General features: G+C 37.4%; 1 protein-coding gene across 1 annotated transcript; it reads right to left on the reverse strand.

Annotated features, from left to right (window-relative positions):
• Window positions 1-740: 740 nt before the first annotated feature.
• Window positions 741-21,334, reverse strand: COQ3 (coenzyme Q3 methyltransferase). The gene is made up of 6 exons (XM_012661842.1): window positions 21,226-21,334; window positions 13,050-13,176; window positions 10,433-10,585; window positions 6,093-6,192; window positions 3,744-3,986; window positions 741-911 (listed from the first exon to the last, which is right to left on the reverse strand). The coding sequence occupies exons 1-6, from the start codon at window positions 21,332-21,334 to the stop codon at window positions 741-743; spliced, it is 903 nt and encodes a 300-aa protein (XP_012517296.1).
• Window positions 21,335-22,648: the final 1,314 nt, after the last annotated feature.

Here is a 22,648-nt window from a genome sequence, read left to right on the forward strand (position 1 = left end):
CAAAGTTACTCACAAAAACCTTTAGAACTTACTACATTGCTATAGAATGAAAAGTAAAATCAAGTTTATTGATAGACTGTTATATGACCAAAAGCATGAGAAACACAGGAGTCTAAGTATTCAACAGGAATACCAAATGCCAAATAAATGAATTTGCAAACACTATTACTTGACAGGAATTCAACACATAAGTTGAGTGCTCACTATGTCTAAAGCAAAGTTAGGCAGTATAGAGAGTATAAAAAGTAGACATATAGTCTTCCCTTCAAGGAGCTCACAGGCCATAAAAGGATAAAAAAACACCAAAATAACCATAATATAAGGTATGCTGTAAGTAAAATAAAATACATAAAAAGTGACTTGGAAGTTCAAAATATATCTGAATATAGAAGAATCAGGAAAACAGCATATAAGATAAGGTGTTACAAGCAGGGCTTAATAGGGCAAATTGAGGATATATAAATAACAGACATTGTTGTACCTCATCCTGAAACAAGTGAGAACTAAATAGCCAGAAAGTATTCATTGATCACCTGTTATTTGCTTGGCCCTGGGTTAGGTGCTACAGGTAAGAGAGAAGTGGTATCTACTACTTAACCCTAACTTCAATGAGTTTATGACCTAGTTGAGGAGAAAAAAACAGCATCCAAAAAAATAGTGGCCTATTTAATTAAGTGCTAGGTCATATGATTAGGTGCATTAAAAGTTCAGTTAGGCCTTGAAAACTGGAAAAATTACTCTTAATACTTACTTGGTTCCAGAATGCTCTCGAGCTTTTCGGGTGAAACAAACTTCTCCCAAGTATGAGTACCTTTTGGTACAATACCTGCAATTTGCTCTGAAAAAACAATTCCCAAGGCATAGGACAGTTGTGTTTTGTTGATTGTAGTAACGAATAAAGAGCCACCAGGCTAGAAGAAGTAAAATTGTACAGAAGTAGAATTTAAAGGTTATGCGTGTATCATTTAAGCTTGGCTTCCTCCTCCCTCCTCCTTCCTCCCAAATAATTTAAGTGCAGTTAAGATACTTAAGTATGAATAAAATATAATTTACCAAAACAGTATTGTTTTCTCTTGGGAAATTCATTATTAAAGGCATTTCAGATGCACTCACTAAGTTTATACAACAGTACTTACAACTCTTAAAATCATACATTACTATGATTTATATTTATATCATATGTATTCTTTTGTACATACCAAATACTTCATAATAAAAATATGGAAATGAGATCAGGCTGCTTTTCCTTGTCACATGTCCACATTCACGTCCTTATGTATGTCAGCATGGTTTTCTCTTCAAGTGCTGAGCCTGTCTAACTTGTTTGGTATAGCACAGAGCTACACATCTTGGGCAGGGAGCATGGTCAATAAATGTTTTCTGACAAAAGCGTCAACAATTAAAGTTTGAAAGTTTTTGCTTTGGCTTTGATTTCATTTGTATAAAGAACATAAAGACATCAAGATAAGCACTTAGATGAATGCAAACCACTTATGGGACCTTTAGTCTGCCATGTTTTAGTGACTATAATTTATGGGGTCTCCTATATTTAGTCTCACAAACGACGAGAACATTAATATTCCCTCCCTCTTCTATACATTCTCATTAGCCTGATAACAATGTCAAAGATTCCCTCCAAAATAATCATATTACCATAGACATAGAAAAAGAGAGAAAGAAGTGGGGGAGAAACAGATAATGTATCTCAAATACCACCCTGAACCAAAAATAAAAAAGAAAAGAGGAAGCCCTGACATATTGGAGTGTGCCCTTAAATTAAAAATAGAAATATCACACACTATATCATCACACATTTTAGCTTTTCTCTGTAAAACTCTGGTATTCTAAAATATTTTATTAAGAATCACTTATGAATATCTAATCTGTCTTCTACCAAATCATACTCTAAGGAAATGGTGGTAAGCAATGGTTTTTTTTTTTTTAAATATGGGCTTTCCATTTTCCATTAAGGTAAAATTTAGTTTTAAAACCACAATGCCAGCATTCTTCATATGTGTCAAAGAACCTCCATGCACACATACTGACTGACATACAACACAAAAACTAATAATTAAGGAGTTGTACTTGGAAAATAAGAGATAAGCCTAATAAAACTCCATTTAGGAGGAAACACCAAGAAACTGTCACATATTGAAGGAGACCAAGGAAACATAGCAACTAAATACATGTTAGTGTGGATTGGATCCTGTAACAGAAAAATGACACTAGCAAAAAATTAGTGAAATTTAAAAAGCTGTGTAGTGCAGTTAATAAGTATAATGCCAATGCTAACTTCTTAGTTTTGAGAACTGTACCAGGGGTTATGTACAAGGCTAAGACTATAATGAGACACGTGAGGCTCCTAGGGCACAGAACGGAAACAGGCGACCCCTTTCAGGCTGAGCAGGTGCAGGGTCGGCAGCTGAGAGGGAGTATCTCCTCCAATTTTGTGCCCTCGGTGCCTCGCTTCACTCATCCTAGCTCCTGCCTTTATGAAGTGAAATGTTAACATAAGGGCAAAAGAGTTACAACTCTTCTATAAATTTAAAATTACTTAAAGTTTTTCAAAAAAGCTCTATTTAGCCAGGCATGATCGCTCACTTCTGTAATCCCAGCACATTGGGAGGCCAAGGCAGAAGGATTGCTTGAGGCCAGGAGTTCCAGACCAGCCTGGGCAACATAACGAGACCCTGTCGTTACAAAAAATTTTTTTAAATGAGCTGGGTGCGGTGGCGCACGCCTGTAGTCCCAAGTACTTGAGAGGTTGAGCCAGGAGGACCCTTGAGACTGGAAGTTGAAGGTTGCAATAAGCTATGATCATGCCACTGCACTCTAGCCTGGGGGACCAAGCGAAACTCTGTCTTGAAAAATAAATAAATAAAAATAAAATTAAAAGCTCTACTTAGATAAGATCTAAGTATTTCATTCCTTTAGCTTTTGACCTTAGGTTGTTACCTCCTGAATATATAAACAACAAAGTCAATATGGTCATAATATTACTACAGGGATATTCATTAAAAGAAAATTAGAACCACATTCAGAGGACTAACAAGTCTGTGGCAAATTATACTGCATAAGTGTAAATAATGGGAAGAATTAAACTTGGAGTCAAATGATCTAGCCTTAAGCTCTACTTAAGAGCCTAGTGACTTCTGACGTAAAAGCCCAGTGACCTTTGACATCTCACAAATCCTGAGTCCTCATAGGTCAAAAGAGGTGATAATAATACCTGCCTTTCCTTCCTCACTTAGTTGTAGGTAAGATCAAATGTATGAAGTACTCTTTCATAAGCTGAAAACCGTTATACATGTATCACATACAGAGTTACTTATGCTATTTAAGTAAATTTATGCTAATAATTGTTTTTATTGATTTTTAACTATTAATCCAAATCAATTTATTGGTAATTGTCCTTCAATATCTATTAAGTATTTAATCCAGACTGTACCAATGGAAAAATACTGCTATAAATGTAAGGTTTTCCAATGCTCAGAATCAACATTTTTTGAGATCCCTGGTCATCAAGATACTAATAGGACACTGGAAAACCCTGGTATTGAGGGCACGCTGAGGGGCAGAAGTAATCTTCAGTAGAGATGCTGTCCCCTAACACTGGCCTCTTGGTTTCTTTTCTGTTATACCTTTCCTGCTGGACTGCTAATGTATTGTGGAACATTTTATTACTATGATGGATACATACACACCCTCAGAAGGAAAAAACCAAGAAGTAAAATCCGTCTTACTTTTAACACTTGACAGCAGTGCTGTAAAAATGTCTCTAGATCAAGCACATGTTCTACAACTTCAGAAGCTACGACAGCATCAAATGTTTCTGCAGTGTCTTCCACAATCTCTTCAAGGGAACATGCTCTGTACTCTATCCTCTGATCCAGGACTGGATCAAATGATTTATGGCACTGTGCTGTTTTAATGTTCTCATTCACAGGATCGATTCCAATAACCGAAGCCCCAAGCCGCCCTAGAGGCTAATGGCATAAAAAAACTGTTACTCTCAGGAAAAAAACAGAACACGTTAGCAATAAAAAGCTTATCAAAAAGGGAAAAAAACCCAAGATTAACCATGAGGTGATAATTACTGGAAAACACTTATGGGTATACAGAAATACATATACCATTTTCTCTAGTTTATATACATTTGAAATTTTCCATACTCAAAAGTTTAAAAGTGAGAACAATCAAAACAACAACAAAAAACTTACAGAGAACGATTTGACGCTGGGTGTGGCGGCTCAAGCCTGTAATCCCAGAGTTTTGGGAGGCTGAGCTGGGAGGATGACTTGAGGCCAGGAGTTCTGGACTACCTTGGGCAACATAGTGAGAACCCGTCTCTACAAAAAATATATTAAAAAAAATGAGCTGGGTTTGGTGGTGTGCACCTGCAGTCCCAACTACTTGGGAGGCTGAGGCAGGAGGATGACTTGAGCCTAGGTGTTCAAGGCTGCAGTGAGCTATGATCATGCCACTGCACTCCAGCCTGGGCAACAGAGTGAGACCCTATCTCAAAAAAAACCCAAAAACCAAAAACCACTTGAGAACAGTGAAAAAGTTTTTGTCTATATGCTCTAGGTATATTTACATGCATGTTGTACAGTATTAACATATTTAAAGTACAATCAATGTCACATGCCATTGTAAAAACCCAGCAATCATTTCTGAAATATTCAGATTTTCTAAAGAACAACTTTTTTCTCAATAGTTTTTTTCTGTGACTAACTAGAAATGATTCTTCATAGTTAATTATTTCTCTGTTTTTATATTCAATCACTTGTAATGGTATGCCCAAGTTTTTAAACACAGGCTTAATTTTAATCAAAACTTACACAGTGTTTACATTAAATAGGTTAGTCGATAAACTAAAAGTACAAATCACACTATTTTAGAGATGTAAGAATCTACAGTAACACACAGAGCAGATTACAAAACACATGTGGGCCGGGCGTGGTGGCTCAAGCCTATAATCCTAGCACTCTGGGAGGCAGAGGCGGGAGGATTGTTTGAGCTCAGGAGTTCGATACCAGCCTGAGCAAGAGCGAGACCTCGTCTCTACTAAAAAGAGAAAGAAATTACTAAAAAATAGAAAAAATTAGCCGGGCATGGTGGCGCATGCCTGTAGTCCCAGCTACTCGGGAGGCTGAGGCAGAAGGATCGCTTGAGCCCAGGAGTTTGAGGTTGCTGTGAGCTAGGCTGACGCCACGGCACTCTAGCCCAGGCAAGAGAGTGAGACTGTCTCGAAAACAAAACAAAAAAAAACACACATGGTAAAATCTTACTCATTTACAATTTGTACACCACATGTTCTTGACTCTGAGGGATGTATTTATACATATTTTAAGTTTCCTGAAATTTTATAATTGATGTCAAAAGAAATTCGCCCAGTATCAGGTAAAGAATACGTTTTTTTGTACATGTGAGAACCTGTGTATCGAAGGCCTCTTCGCCTCCCTGGCAACTTGGTTGAGGTATGGACCTTGACGGTACCACATCCCATTGAATTTTAGCTTACATTTGTATCCCATACTGTTGCTTAAAATATCTTTGAAAGACGAAATTATGGTGCAGTATTGGAAAAAAAAGTTCCTGTGTTGATAGAGGAATACAAAACAGAGCTTCAAGGCATGACTTCACTATAAGCTAAAGCGCACAGTCTTCACAGGAAGAATGACTACTCTTCCAAGTAGCTAAAGCACCTAGGAAGGGAAGAGCCATACAAGCAGGCGAAACCATTAGGTGTGTCGTTGAAACAAGTGCGAGAGGACAGCCTATCATTGTATTTAAACCAGTTGAAACTGCCTCATTTCTTGGGACAGAAGAGATGACAAGATTTTCAAGGCTATTTGAATAACCCATACCCCATTTTTATTTAAAAAAAAATCATTCAGTATAATTTTCTAAAATTTTTATTTTTTTAAAAAAGTGTTACGTCTGTAATCACAAGAAGATTAAAATCAACATTACGCATTTCTCTTTTTTAAATGAATAATATCATTTGTTGAAAGGATAAATGAGGCACAAGCCCACCTCTTAATTTTTTTTCCCAGTTAAAAATGGCAGGAAAGCCATAAGTCACTTACTTCAGTTAACAATCCACCACCACAGCCAACATCGAGAATCTTCATCCCAGACAAAGGTTTTCCTGGCTGGTGATTAGGAATTACTTTCAAAAGATTGTCTCTTTTTAAAAAAATTCAAAACATATAAAAAATCATTAATTTTATCGATGAAAAATCTTAAAAGTATACAATTTTTGAGGAAATATTAACTCCCATTTTAAATGGATTATGGATTTTTTTGATAAATAGATCTTTTATTCTCAGCATTAAACGACTTATATTTTATAAAACATTTTCAATAATCAAAAGCAGGAGGCTGAGTACTGCTCTGAAATAATCTAATAGTAATTATGACTCATTTACTGCTTTAGTAAAAATATAAAGAAAATAATTCAAAATAATCTGATTTAGATTAACCTAATTTTATTTGCTTGAGATATCATGGCACCTGAGACCCCTATTGGCTATGTTGTCGGTATCTGCTGGATCCATTTCATGTCAGCAACAAATAGGTTATTTTACAGGGTTTAGAAAAAGCAGATGGGAGACGTATATTTTCCGAATTTGTTTATATTCCCTTCAGAATTGGGTTTCTTTTAATTTTCTGTTAGTGGTGTTTTCATGAATGAGAATGTAAACAGGCATCTAAATCAAGTAAACTTAATTCTAAGATAATCATATTAATGAAACCACCTATAATAAAGTAATGTAAGGCCACAAGGCAAGAACTGTGGTAAAAGTCTAATATCTATAGACATATAGACATAGCTAAAAGTTAAGCAGCCATTGTTTCCTAGCTTGCCTTCCTATAACTGCTTACTGCTTAAGAGTCACATATCTTCGGTGCAAGATTTGTAACTTCCCCCATTGCTTCTATAGATAACACCACTATTGTAAAAGCTAAGACTGGTCTTTGAGATATCTTCCAGACTCTTCATTCGGGGAGACCAACTGACGCCAACCAGACCAATGGCCATGTGAGGGAACTGACTCAACAGGTCCTGTGACCCTCTACCTAGGAACTGTCTCAGCCAAGAAGACAATTTCTGCTTCCCAACCCTATGAGCTCATCCCCAGCCAATCAGCAGACCCAGGTTCCCTAGCCCTTTGTTGGCCTTTAAAAACCTAAGCCCCAAAATTCTCAGGGAGACAGATTGGAGAAATTTCTCCTGTCTCCTTGCTCAGCTCCCTGTGATATTAAACTCCTTCTCTGCTGCAACTCCTGCTGTCTCAGTGTATTGGCTCCCTCTTGGGCAGTGGGCAAGGGACCCTGTGGGTGGTAACAGGAATACTTTACCACACACACAAATTATGTACACATACAAACAAACACAGGTATATGTATGTATATATATATATATAACGGTATTGTAAACTAAACTAATTGGTCTATATGTGAATTTTAATTATACTTATATTGAAATACATATTATATAAAATGAGGATATCGTAGGATACCTTTTATTGCTATTAAAATTAATTGAATTTTAAGAATAACATGAATAGTGGTTAAGTAGATCACTCTCAAAAGTTATAATAAACAGAAAGGACCCATTACAAATGAAGTCTGACACATTCTTCAAACAGCAGCCAAAATGATTCCTTTATATCATAAGTTACATTATATCACTCTCCTTCTATGGCTTCCAATTATGCTCAAGATAAAATCTAAATTTCTAACTATAGTTTGCACTGCCCTGGGTTATCTATTTTACGTGATGTCTAGATAGATCTCACAATAGTTTGAATAAAGTAGTTCTCAAACTTAGTATGCATCAGAATCACCTGGAAAGTTTTCTAAAACAGACTGTTGACCTTCCACCCCCAGCAATAGGCCCCAAATGAGACCTGATTGTTAACAGAAAAAAACCCCAAACCCTGTAAAATAATTTAAGGAAGTTTATTCTGAGCCAGTATGAGTGACCATGGCCTTAGGATACACAAGCCCAAGATGCCTTGAATAAGTAAGTGGTCCTGAGGTGGTCTGGTTACAGTTTGGTTTTACACATTTTAGAGAAACGGGAATTGCAGGTAAAAGCATAAATCAATACATGGAAAGTATGTGTTGGTTTGGATTGAAAAGGCAGTACATCTCGGCCGGGCGCAGTGGCTTACGCCTGGAATCCTAGCACTCTAGGAGGCCGAGGCAGGAGGAACTCGAGACCAGCCTGAGCAAAAGCGAGACCCAATCTCTACTAAAAATAGAAAGAAATTAGTTGGACAACTAAAAATATATAGAAAAAAAATTAGCCGGGCATGGTGGTGCATGTCTGTAGTCCCAGCTACTCAGGGGGCTGAGGCAGGAGGATCGCTTGAGCCCAGGAGTTTGAGGTTGCTGTGAGCTAGGCTGAAGCCACTGCACTCTAGCACAGGCAACAAGAGTGAGACTCTGTCTCAAAAAAAAAAAAGAAAAGAAAAGGCAGTACATCTTGAAGTGGTGCTAATAGGTTATAGGTGGGTTCAGAAATTCTTTAATTTATAATTAGTTAAAGAAATAAAGCTTTGTCTAAAGGCTTGGAGTCATAGAAAGGAATGGTTTAAGATAAGGAAGACTGCTAATCACAGAACAAGCCACAATATACTGACTCAAACTGATCTGTTACCCAAAGTGATGGCCTATAGGCATGACTTAACCTTTGCCGTGCATGGCCTTAGGTCCTATTTGTAATTTAGTTTCTTATTGCCACAGTTCGTTTTGCCAGTCTTATGATCTCTATTTTAACATTAATGCTGGTCAGTTGTTGTGTCTAAACTCCAAAAGGGAGGAGGTATAAGGAAGAATGTCCAACCTCCCTTCCCTTCATGGCCAGGAACTCACTTTTAAGGTTTATCCAGGGTCCCCTAGACCAAGAGGGGGTCTGTTCAGAAGTGGGGTGGGAGCCTTAGGATTTTATTTTTAGTTTACATGCTAATTTGCATTTCTTTTTTAAAAATTTTTTTATTTTAAATTATTATGGGTACATAATAGTTGTATATATTTATGGGGTACATGTGATGTTTTGATTCAGGCATACAGTGTATAATAATCAAATGAGGGTAACTGGAGTATCTATCACCTCAAGCATTTATCATTTCTTTGTGTTAGGAACATTCCAGTTCCACTCTTTTAGTTATTTTAAAGTATACCTTAACTTATTGTTGACTATAGTCACTTTATTGTGCTATCAGATATTGCACATTCTAACTAACTATATTTTTGCACCCATTAACCACTCCCAATTTATCCCTCTCTTCCCGCTACCCTTCTCAGCCTCTGGTAACCATCATTCTCTAGCTTCATGAGATCAACTGTTTTAATGTTTAGCTCCCACATATTAGTGAGGATATGCAAAATTTGTCTTTCTGTGCTTGGCTTATTTCACTTAACATAATGTTCTCCACTTCCATCCATGTGTTGCAAATGATGAAATTTCATTCTTTTTTGTGGATGAATAATATCCCATTGTGTATATGTACCACATTCTCTTTATCCATTCATCTGATAATCTGCATTTCTAATGAGATCCTAGGTGATACTGATGCCACTGGTGCAAGGCCTACACTTTGTGAACCAGCGTTCTAGTGTAATAGAACAACATTCCTGCTTTTCTCTGTCTTAGTGGTTCAGCAATCCACAAATTCAGTGGTAATAAAAAGATGCCAATATTTCCCTTTTTGCTACGCTGATTCTGGATGAACTATAATAGCAAAAGTCAGTCAGGAAGTTTGATGAGGGCAGAGTCTGAGTCTGATATTCTATATTAATTAATTACACTACTTTGCCCATGTTGGCTGCTCAAAAATGTCCGTTTGATGAGTAAATAAATGGACAGAAGGACAAATGAACAATTTCTTAAAGGTAAGCCCGATGAACTCTTGCCTTTATTTATCTCCCACGGCAACCTATAATTTCCTGAAGCACAAGGATTATGTTTCATTCATCTCAGTATCTTTTACAGTCTAGCTCCTGAGCTCTGTACAAGGTAAGTTTTCAAAAAATTTTGTTGAATCAAACTGTCTCGGCAGTATTTCCTTTACCAGAACTGCTTAAGTCAACGAGACCACTGCAGGTCAGCAGCTATAAAATGGCCTTGATGCCATAGCACCCTAGTTTCCTTTCATAAGGATTTAACTCTAATTAACTTTGTAATATCCCCAAATGCTTCAAGTTAAGTTATGAGAGCAGCTTGGACCTTCGATAATGTTATTTAAAATGAATGGTTTCAAACAATAGACACTGAAGAGACTCTCCCTAATTTTCAAAGCAAACTTAAAATTCAGGATTTTAAACCTAGGTGTAATCTAAGAGAGAAATGAATGCAAAAGAAGATGAATTCTTAAAAAGTTGCATTTTAAAAGACTTAGAGTTTCTGGAATGTTACCTAATAAATGGCACCCTCAGGTCATTCATAGAATGAAGTGGTGCGTATATTCCTTGCTCATCCCACCACTTGTGAGCCAGGGCCAGGAAGGTTTTGACCTCACTGCTGTCCACAGTGTTTTGTGAAGTACTGTACAGTCTTGTCCAAGGGTACCTAAGAGGTGAAAACAAAGAGGCAAGCAAATACTGTTGTTTAAAAAAATGTAACATGGGACGTATTACGTAGAAAGAGATTTATAATTTATCAGATTCTAAATACATATGTTGCTCAATTTTGATGCTTTAAAACCAAGTTTTCTAATAATCACACTGCTTATAAATATATATATTCACAGATGAAATAAAACTCATTTGCTTTTGAAGTAAGTTTCAACTCAAAATGGGACTTTATAAAACTTGGCCTTCTGGGTCACATCTAGTAATAATAATAGCTACCATTTATTGAGCACTTACTAAATGCCAGGTACTATTTAAGAACTCTACATATATCATCTCATTTAATCCTTCTAACAACTCTACTAGGGGGGTACTATTATTATCCCTACTTTACAGATAAGAAAAGAGAGGCTCAGAGAGATTAAGTAAATGGTGGAGTCAGGATTTGAACCCAGGTGCCTCCATCTTCTTCACTCCATTTCTACTGCTGTATCCTAGTCCAAGTTTCCATTACCTCTTGCCTGAACTACTGTCCTAGCTTTCTAATTAGTCTGGCTGCTTCCTACCTCATCCCCTTCCAATCTGCTCTCCATGATGCATTCAGATGGATTGTTCCAAAATACAAATATCATCATGTTACTTCCCTGCATAAAATGCTTTCACGGCTTCTTAGTGCCATTAGAAAAAAGACCAAAATCCTTAGCATGACTTACAAAGTTCTGAATTATTTTGAACCCAGTTTCCTCTCTCTCCAAACTCACTTTGTACTACTTTCCTCATCCTTCCCGCTCCAGCTTTCTTTCTTTTCTTGGAACTGGCCATGATTGCTCTTTCCTCAGACACTTGTATATGTTGTTCCCTCTGTCTGAAACATTCTTCCTACAAACACCTAATTAATTCCTTCTCATTCTTCAGATCTTAAATTGAGTGGTTTTTTGTTGTTGTTGTTTTGTTTTGGGACAGGGTCTCGCTCTATCACCCAGGCTAGAGTGCAGTGGCATGATCACAGCTTACTGCAACCTCAAACTCCTGGGCTTAAATGATCTTTCCACCTTAGTCCACCAAGTAGTTAGAACTACAGGTGCACGCCACCATGCCAAGCTAATTAAAAAAAATTTTTTTGTAGAAATGGGGTTTCACTATTGCCCAGGCTGGTCTCAAACTCCTGGGCTCAAGCAATCCTCCCACCTCGGCTTCCCAAAGTGCTAGGGTTACTACTATAGGTGTGAGCTATTGCACCTGGCCAAATGGAGTGTTACCTAAGAAGTCTTCTCTGATCCTCGAAACTGGGTCATATTCCCCTATTTTAAATCCTGTACCACTTTATACTTCTTCATGAGCTGTGTGATTATTTGATCATGTCTGCCTCCCCACTAGACCATAAGCACTATGAAGGCAAGGCATGGACTGTTTTGCTTACCATTTTATTCCTAGTGACTAGTACAGTTCCTGCAACATAGTTGGTGCTCAGGAAACATTTATCAAATGAATAATCTGAAGGAAAAAGCCCAGAAAATTACATAATTTGCCTTAAAAAAAATTTTTTTAATCAAATGAGATCCAATAGAGACTAAGGGGTTAAACAGACATTACACTGAGTTCCATGTCATAGTATAGTATAGGAAAATCCTCTGAAGGTCTGCTTGGGTAAAAGGATAAGAAAGGATAAGAAGGATGTTGAGTGAGAAAAAAGGTAATACCATTCAAATTTTTACTATGTTTTTCTTAGCTACACATGGAAAGTACATTCTATATTCATTACTTTTTATTCTTTTAAGATTCAAATATTCTTCTTTAATATTATCTTAGGAATATTAGCCTTCTTTTCCATGCTTAATGTAAAGCCCTAGTAATTAAGGACTAATTTACAATAGATAACAGTAGGTGGTTGCTCATGTGACTAAGAATGATTTCATATACACCCAATCTCAAAGCTCACTTACAAGTGGGAGCATGCACTTAGAGCTCAAGTCTTAATTAATGCTATGCAATATTTTTCACATGATTAGAAATTGGTTTATAACATACAGAAAGACAAAACTTTGATTCAATTTTACTACCAAGAGTATATACTTATCCACCTTATCATATGTATGTTGCACCTAAATCATTTATGATTTTAAGCACTACATTATTTGTGTCTTGTCATAAGAAAACTATGAGGAAGTAAAAATACTTCTCCAAGTAATACAGTCTTATATTAAAAATAAAAGCTATCTGTGAATCTGGATGAAGGTTTTGTATGGTTGTATACTGTATTACTCTATCACCTTTTCTGTGGGCTTGAAATTTTCCAAATTTAAAAATTGTTAGAAATAAATTAGTTATGAATATTTAAATAAATAAAAGCTACTTTAATCAAACCACATGAGCTATTACATACTGGGGTTTTTAAACATAATCAATACTAAACTATTACATATAATTATGTAAATATTTGCCACAGTAATAAATAAACTCACCTGTAACTTTTCATTCTATTCAAACAGGAAAAGGTCATCCTATAGGATTTGAACCACATGTTTCTGTATTCATTGAAAACTCCTGGTTTAATTTCTAGAGTCCAACTGAGCTGATTCTTTGAATAAACTGAAAAAAAAATTAAATGTCTAGAGAAAAGCATTGCACAGTAAGAATCCCTGATAAACATGTAATTGAAGAAATTTTATAGGGTAATCTTATGTTACATTGCAATTGATAAGCAAAGGTTTTTTTTGTTTTTTTACTTCATTTTGGATTTAACTTTAAAAATAAAGGTCTTATGTTCTGCCATCTAATTCTAACGCAGACATTTCTGAAATTATAATTAGCGAAAACAAGTAATGCATATATATAAGCTTTTCATGCTATTAGTTTTTGCATTCACATTATGCAAAAAATTATGCTGCAAAAAATTACAAAGAATGACATTCAAATATAAGTTGTTACTTTTTAAACAAGAATAGTATTAGTTCTGAGATTAGTTGTCAAAACTAGCTCAAATTCTGTCAATTCCATGTTAGCTACATGAAATGGATTTTTACATATGCTCAATACCCTTTACGGGGGAAAAATGTGTATATATATATGACATCCTAAAATAAACATTCACAAAGTCTAGATGTTCAAACTTACGTATGGGACCTGCTTTATGAACCAGTTGCTCTGCTGCAGAATACTCAGTTTAATAAACATTTAGACAAAGTAGACTTTGGAGCAAAGAAAGGTACCAGAAACAAAGAGGGACATTATATCCACCAAGAAGACAAAGCAATCCTAAATGTGTATGTACCAAACAATGGCATTTCAAAACACATGAAACAAAAATTGACAGAATTGAAAGGCGAAATAAGTCAACAACCATAGTTGGGGACTTCAACATCCTCTCTCAGTAATTGAGACACTCTAAGAGGATATTCAGACACAAATAAACAAATAAAGAGATGTTTAATATCAATAGCCATTGGGGTTATGCAAATGAAAGCCATAGTTAGATACCACCACATACCTAACAAAACAGCTAAAATTCAAAAATCCTGATATTACCAAGTGTAGACCAGGATATTAACTAGATCTCTTATATTAATATATTGCTAGTAGGAATGTAAAATAGTATAGCCACTTTGGAAAGTGTTTAGCAATTTGGAAAGTAGTTTAGCAATTCCTAATAAAGTTAAACATACACTTACCATACAACTCAGCAATTGTACTCCCTGGGCTTTTATCCCAGAGAAGAAAAAACTTAAGTCAATACAAAACCTGTACATGAATGGTCATAGCATAAGAACCCCAAACTGGAAACAACAAAAATATCTACAATAGATGAATAGTTAAACAAACTGGTGTATTCATATCACGAAATAACTACCCAGAAATAAAAAGGAATGGACTATTGATACATGCAGCATCTTGGATGGATTTCAAAAGTATTTATGCTGAGAAAAAAAAAAATCTCAAAAGGTACATATGGTACAATTCCATTTACATAAGAAATGGCAAAATTATAGTTATGGAGAATAGATCAGTGATTGCCAAGGTTCAAGGTTAGAGGTAGGGTCTGACTATAAAGCAGTAGCACCAAGAAAAGTGATAAAGCACATATACACGTGTACACATGCATACACACACGCACAATGAGAGCAAGAAAGGTAGTGAAGTCCAAATAAGGCCTGTAGTTTAGTCCATAATATGATACTAATGTCGATCTCCTGGCTTTGACAATGTACTATGGTTGTATAAGATGTCATCACTGAGGAATTGGGTGAAGGGTATATGAAAATTTTCTGTGCTATCTTTGCAACTTCTTGTGAATCTTAAATTAGTTCAAAATTAAAAAAAAAAATCCAAACATATAAAAGGGTACACTATAAAGTATCTCTCCTACCCCTGACTGTAGCTATCCAATTTCTCTCCCTACGGGCAACCAATGTTACTAGATTTGTATGTAAGATTCCAGAGATATTTTATACATATGCAATCATTTTTAAGTATCCATTTCTCCCATTTTATATAGAATGTAGTGCAATATACACATTATTCTGCATGCCGCTTTTTCCACCTATCAATATATCTTAGAGGTTATTTCATAATATCGACTAAAGAACATCCTTTTTAAAAAAAGGCAGCTTGGTAATCCATTATATGGCTATATTATTTATTTAAGCAGTTCTCTGTTAATGGGCATTTAGGTTATTTCTAATATTTTGCTATTACCAAAACCACAAGATCAAATTACATGATAATTTCATATGCGTTTGAGAGTACCTGTAGGCAGAATGCCAAAAATTATATCAAAGGGTATGTGCATTTGTAAATTTGTAATTGCCGCCCACAGATGTTGAACCAATTTACAACTCCATGAGTAATACATCAGAGTGTCTAGTGCTGGTTTTCTCACACTGTCACCCATACAATGTGTTAATCAAATATTTTTATCCTCATTAATCAAATAGGTGGAAACGGTGTCTTATTGTAGTTTTAATTTATCATGAATGAGGTTAAATATCTTTTCTTTAGTTTAATAGTCATTTATATATCATGTCTTTTTGTAGTTTCTGCAGTTTTCTCCTGAGCTCTTTGTTTGTTTGGTTTTTCAGTAAGTCCTTCACAGCCTCTCCCAAATTCATTTCAATATTTTAAAAAGAAAAAAAAAAGTTCATGCTTCTAGGTTTTTGCTCATTTTATTCCCTGTTCAACCAACTCTATCTGTACTACCTTTTAAGACCCAGTTCAAATATTACCTCCTTTATGACTTTAGGTAGATAAATGAAATATTATTAAAGAATAAAGTTTACTTATATAAACTGCGATACATAGATAAGGGCATACAAAGCATCATTATTATGAAAATGAGCATCAGAGATGTTAACAGTATCTGCCCTCTTCTTAGTGACAACCTCTGATCTCCCTCTCTCACCTCCTCTATTTCTGGAAAATGAATTCCTCAGTCATCAGTTTTGCTAGAATTCTCAATAGCTTTAAAACCCACCTTACCACAACTGAAAGAGACTGAGTTCGCATTAATAAACAGAATGCTGAAGTAGGAAAATTTCAGTTGAGGAGTAAGAGTGGTGGCGGGAGCATTGTAATGCATGCAGGGAAGGCCGGCGTTAGTCCAGTCGGAGAGGAGGTACACGAGCTGTTGGTGGTGCTGTCATGGCCAGGGTGGCCAGTGCCTGGGCTGCCAGCACTCCGCGACAGGAGTTACTGTTAATAAATAAGGACTCTGCATTGATACTACCAATTACCTTTTCTGAGAACCCTTGCAAAGGAAGCTGGAGCCAGGTGGCTTACATAGACAAATTGGGAATTTGGAGCACCATAACATGGTGTGAGAAGTGAAATCGGATGCCTAATGCAGTATAGAAACTCCTGCCGGTAATGGACAAGAGAGCTTCAGGAATGAATGACTCACTGAAGTTGCTGCAGTGTAATGAGAATTTGCCATCCTCATCTGGATATAACTCCTGTGATGAGCACATGGAGTCTGATGACCTTCCTGAACTTCAGGCTGTTCAAAGTGATCCTACCCAATCTGCCATGTACCAGCTAAGTTCACATGTTTCACATCAAAAATATCGCAAGATCATATTGGAACCAAAACACCTCAGACATATCAGAAATACTGTGAAAATGAGGTAGATTGGCTAACAGAATTAGCAAATATTGTCACTAGTCCACAAAGTCCACTTAGGCAGTGCTCATTTTATTTAATACAACAGATCATCTCCTGTACACATCATAGCTACTAGCAAAGGTTTACATTCCTATGCATGCCCTTCACCAGTGTCCTCTTCTTCAAAGAGTGAGCAAGCCTTCCCTCATCACCACTGGAAGGAGGAAACACCAGTAAGATATGAAACGGCAAAGAGTGAGTCAGAATCTGGCATTTTCTGCATGTCCTCCCTGTCAGATAATGATGATTTGTGATGGTGCAATTCCTGGCCTTCAACTGTTTGGCACTGTTTTTTGAAAGGCACACAATTGTGCTTTCAAAAGGGAAGCAATAAGGAATGGCAGGATGGTGAAGATTTTGCTAGAGCTGAAAGTTGTGATAATGAGGAAGCTCTTCAAATGAGTGCTCACAAGGGCTATGGTTCTCATGGTCTAAAGTTATCACGTGAAGAAAGTGTATCATTGGTGAGTCAGTACTGAAGGTGACTGTTGACCTTGGTACAGTAGAAGATGGTTTATTTATCGCAGAGTGTAAGCTGGACCATCCTTTCTACGTTAAAAATAAAGGTCGGTCATCATCTTACCCACGCTTGACTGTGGTACAGCATGGATGCCATGTTGTGAAATTCATATTGGAGATGTATGTTTACCTCCTGCACACCCTGATTCCATTAATTTTGATGATTCAGGTGTTTTTGATACATTTAAAAGCTATGACTTCACATCTACGGATTCTGCTGCAGTTTATATGTTAAGTATATGGCTCATCATGTCATGTATCTTTGTCTTGTGGAGGACCTGGTGGTCAAGATTTTGCAAAATCTGGGTTCAGTAAAAACTGTGGCTCGCCTGGATCATCACAGCTCTCTTTGAATTCTTTATGTGCTAAAGCTGTCAAAAACCATAGCTCAGGGACTGAGTGCCACTTCTCCTACTAAGTGCAAAAGTCCAATGTATATCTCTATGCTTTTCGCCAAAAAATGCGGAGTTGAATATATTCAGATGTATCTAAGGAAAGATAATAGAGCCATAAATGTGATCCTGGGTGACAGGTGGAAGAAAATGAAGAATGAAGAGAGAAAGATGTACACACTAGAAGCAAAGGCTTTGGCTGAAGAACAGAAATGTGAAATATTTAAATCCTCACTGTTGGAAAAGAACCAACTCAGGTTCACAACAACATTAAACCAGGATGCTTATGTTCTTAACTCTGTGTTTGCATAAACATTAACTCTTGATGGAAAGACTTAAGAAGACCAAGGTCTCAGTATTTGTCCTGAATTTGTGTGACCATAATATACCAATAGCATTCAGTCTTGAAATGATTTAATAATATGAGTGAGGTTTTGCTTTCTCCATTACAGCATTAAGCTAAAATGATCAACACTGTAAACCAAATTGCCTTACTTTTCTTCCAAACTTCATATATGTCTATAGGGTAATATGGGCTTGAAAATTGATATCCTGTTGTAGTAAAGTACAGTAGAAAGAAGCGTATACATGTTTTAATTTAAATTGTACAAAAGGCGAATTAAAAAATATGTAACTGCTGTTTATACATTGGCTCCTTACTGCTTACTAATCTGTATTGAACACATGATGGAATGAAGCAGAAGCTGGGAGTAGGCCTCTCCTCAAGCAAACACCACATGGCTCAGCATCTGTGCCAAACGCAGGCAATCCTAGTGTGGCCAGTGCCAAGGGGCTACCAGAACATGTGGCAGGTGGCTGGTGTCAGCGTCCCAGTGTAACAGCCACCTGCTGCAGTTCCTATGGCATGCTGACTTTATGCACCAGGTGGCAGCAGCCATCCATTATTTCTAATGGAGACCTAGCCCAGGCCAAGATAAAGTTAGTTAATAGCACTGGGATGTAGTCACTGTAATGGTGCTATTAACAGTGGACATGATGGTATTTTTTAACTTTGTGTTCTATATCTCCTCTGCCACGTATCTTAAATATATTTTGTCATCAAATCTTTACGGTGGGGGCAGACTTCGCGCTTATTACAGTGCAACACTTGCACTTTACTTTTCATCCAACTGTCTAAAATTAGAGCAAATACATTGGTAATATAGCTGCTTTTGCTCTGAGCTACAATCATGGCTTTTCATCTTACTTACCAAGTGGTGTTTCTGGTTAGGAATCACAGCTGTAAAACCGACTTCATTACACTTCTTTGTGATGTTGCCCCTAAATTTTGCACATTATATTCTTGTATATTATTTCAAACAAAATGAAAAAAAAAAAAAAACCAACAACAAATCCAGAATGCTACCAATTCCTTCTCTACCTTGAATCTGTGTTCATGCTGGTATTTGAGATTTTTAACTTTTTTTCTTTTTTAGAGAAAGGGGGGTCTCACTATGTTGCCCCAGCTGGTCTTTTTTTTTTTTTTTTTAGTCTCACTGTGTTGCCCGGGCTAGAGTGCCGTGGCGTCAGCCTGGCTCACAGCAACCTCACGCTCCTGGGCTCAAGCAATCCTTCTGCCTCAGCCTCCCGAGTAGCTGGGACTACAGGCATGCGCCACCATGCCCGGCTAATTTTTTCTATATATTTTTAGTTGTCCGATTAATTTCTTTCTATTTTTAGTAGAGATGGGGTCTTGCTCTTGCTCAGGCTGGTTTTGAACTCCTCAGCTCCAAGGATCCACCCGCCTCGGCCTCCCAGAGTGCTAGGATTACAGGCGTGAGCCACCGCGCCCGGCCCCCCAGCTGGTCTTGAACTACTGGCCTCAAGACCAGTAGTTGAACTACCCACCTCAACCTCCAGAGTAGCTGGGATTACAGGTGTGACCCACCACACCCAGCAGTATCTGAGATTTTAAAGGAATGGGAAACATTTTTTTTCATTTAATTCATTCAAAAGTCATTTATTCAGGACCTATCATGCTAATAATGAACAAGACAGGCAACAGACCTTTACCCTGCCAACACCTTATTTCCAGCTATCATCATTTTTTGTCTGGATTACTCTAAAACTTCCCTAAACCTACACTTGGCTGTCTCCATACCAATTTCTACACAGCTGCTGTGTGTTATTTCTTAAACATATTATAAGTCTGATCATGCTGTTCCTTCAATAATTTCCACTGTCCTCAGGATAAAGTCAACCTCTGAAGGTGTACGTGGCCTTTTATGAACTTGTCACGGCCTAAAAGTTCTCTTATCTCATCCCTTGCCACTCCTGCCCTTACCTGCTGTCCTCCATCCACACACTTTACTTTCCAAGGAACACTGCAGTTTCCGACAAACTTTCTCACAGATTCTCAAGCTGGTCCTTTGGCCTCTCCAACTGCTTCTAAAACTGGCCAACTCCTTTAAGACATTTCTTTACATACCTCTTTCAAGAAGTTTTCCTGATCCCAAACATATTAGATGCTCCCTCTATGTTTACTCAACATTTGGAAATAATTTTATTGTATCTTTTCTAAATTTCTGTTTTAAAAAGACACATATGTTTACCAAAAAAAGTTCATAAAAAGAAAAGTATATAAAGGATGATAAAATGATAGAAAATCACCTACTCCACCACAAGCAATCACCACTAAAATTTTGGTCTAGCTCTATTCTCTATATATCTCCAAGTTCATAACACATACTGATTTGTATCTTATTTTCTTAACACTATAACCTAATTATTTTCCCATGTAGATACAAAAAGATTTAAATCATTTTTATTGGCTGCACTATTTTTCACTATATTAGTATTAACTAATAAACTCCATTGGTGGGCTATTAAGAGTTCTCTTTTGCTCATTATATCCTGATCTTAGCTCTATCCTAACATTTTTTTAAAGAGACCCTTCAGGTATCATTCATTTTTAAATTCCCATTGACCATAACTGTGCCTGGCATACAGTATTTGCTAAATGAGTTTCATGTAAAGGATAAACTTAACTTTCTGGTTAATACTGGGCGTTCGAAAATCAGACTGTCGTCTACAAGCACCAAGTGCAGTGCGTTATTTTCTTGATCTTATTTGCAAATATAGTCTGTTGAATTAACCTGTCAATCCAAAAGTAGTATAGCTGCCTTAAATTCTTTCCGAAAAAAGCAGGATATGTGCAAACAAAATACAAATACAAAGCCATGAATAACTATGAGAGACGCGTATCCTTCCCGCCCTGGCAAAGGAACAAAGCATGACCTTGAGACTCAGGCATACACAGAGCAGAGTCACCGGCTCCTGGGGCAAGGAGCTCAACCAAAATGAGACATGTCGCTGGATACACGGCGGCTGCCCGCGGCCTGCACTCTCCCGGGCCAGGACCACTAGTTCTCAGCTCTTTTTCCTGGCCTCTTGCGGAGGAGAGCACCGTAGCCCAGACCGGGAATTCAACGGAGAGCGAGAGCCAGGAGAAACGCCGCAGGTTTGCACTCCTTGCGGAGCCGAGACCACAACCCACCGCCCTCCCCCGCGCCTGCGCAGATCCGCCAGCCCCACAGTCAACTGCGAGCGAGGGACTTCTGTACACACACTCACCAGCCGAGGAGATCAAGCGAGGACCCTTGGTTTGTGAGCTCCTGCAACCAGGCCCAAGCACTCCTAAAAAACGACCCCCGAAGTAGCTCAGTTTGCCGCCTCCCCACATCGCGACAAAGTATCCCAACCCTTTCCGGTCCCTCCGGCAAAAGATCCCCAGCAGGAAGGTTCCGAGACCCACTCCGTCTGCAGCCGACTTTTTTTGAGTATTATCATGTATGTGTGGCTATTGTTCCTTTCACGCTCAACATCTAGCAAATTGTGCACGCCATGAAACTATGTTTCTATTACTATGAACGACCTTGAAGATCCTCTGTTAGGCCAATTCATATGTAAACACCTAAACCTCGTGGTCAAAGTAGACAACAATCATGCCGTGACTGTTACGTGGTCTTTTATTCCCATATAGCCTTATTTCATATTTACCAGCTGTCTTCTCACGGACATTTATATTCCTGTAAAACACTGATCGTAACGCTTAGAATCACAAAAGTAGGGAAGTGCTTCTTCCCTAGGGGTAGTGTAGTTTAACCTTTCAAGTCACTCAAATATCACAGAGGGTTGATAGTCCAAATTTAAAATTTATTTTCTGCAAGTGACCTAACATCCTGGACAATGTATACATCATGTACTAGGAGACTGTTATCACTCAGTCTAGGCAAACTTCATTTAGAGTTAGGAACAGTGATGCAACATTTTACTTCAAAATGTGCAAAAAGCCTTTCCTTGGGTAAGAACAATGACAAATCTCCAACAATGAAGGCAAAAAATCATTTTATATTTTCAACAGGCAGGGTCAAATTAGTAAAGCTCTCTTCGAATTAGTGAAATTTACTACTCAGGAAGTCTTTCATTTATGGCTCCTTAGCTAAAATATTGACCTCCTCCTAAGAGTGGTTGTAGACTTTTCAGTTGCTATGTCCTCTTCAGAGCTTCTCTCTCCTTAGATACATGACCATCTCTCCAAATGAAGGCAGAAAGCTCTGCACAAAAGAAAATTTAGCACGTGTTATATTTATTTGTTGGAGTGACAGATCCAAGGAAAAAGCAAAATGCGAGTATGATTAAATAAAGTTCTAAGAGCTTTATTTAAACGTATTTTCTTTGAATATACCACACCTCACTGGGCTTCAGAGCCTTCTCACTTCATTTTCAGTTTAACAAGAAAAGGGAATCAGTGACTTGCTTTAACACTGACAGGCAGCAAAGGCCATTTGAACCTCTAGAACTAGTTTGACACAGCTATGCAAAACTAGTTCATAGTACTTTTCTCTATAAACATCAACAAAAGGTTTTCCCAGTGACCCTTAAACCTGAGCTATGTTGTAGAGTCTTGTTGGCTGTAATGCAGTATATAGCCATCGCTGGAGATTATTTCCCAGACTACTGCTGTAGTCTCACCCATAAAGGTGTTGTAAACTAG

The sequence above is a fragment of the Propithecus coquereli genome, unplaced genomic scaffold (genome assembly GCF_000956105.1).
Source record: "Propithecus coquereli isolate 6110/MARCELLA unplaced genomic scaffold, Pcoq_1.0 Scaffold74, whole genome shotgun sequence".
NCBI lineage: Eukaryota > Metazoa > Chordata > Mammalia > Primates > Indriidae > Propithecus > Propithecus coquereli.

Excerpts from the sequence above, each read along its gene's own strand:
- COQ3 (XM_012661842.1), bottom strand. The coding sequence starts at position 21,334 with ATGTGGGGAGGCGGCAAACTGAGCTACTTCGGGGGTCGTTTTTTAGGA. Across the intron at positions 6,193-10,432 it reads CTGAGGGTGCCATTTATTAG|AGACAATCTTTTGAAAGTAA; the intron begins GTAACATTCCAG and ends TTTTTTAAAAAG. Across the intron at positions 912-3,743 it reads ACTGCTGTCAAGTGTTAAAA|CCTGGTGGCTCTTTATTCGT; the intron begins GTAAGACGGATT and ends TACTTCTTCTAG.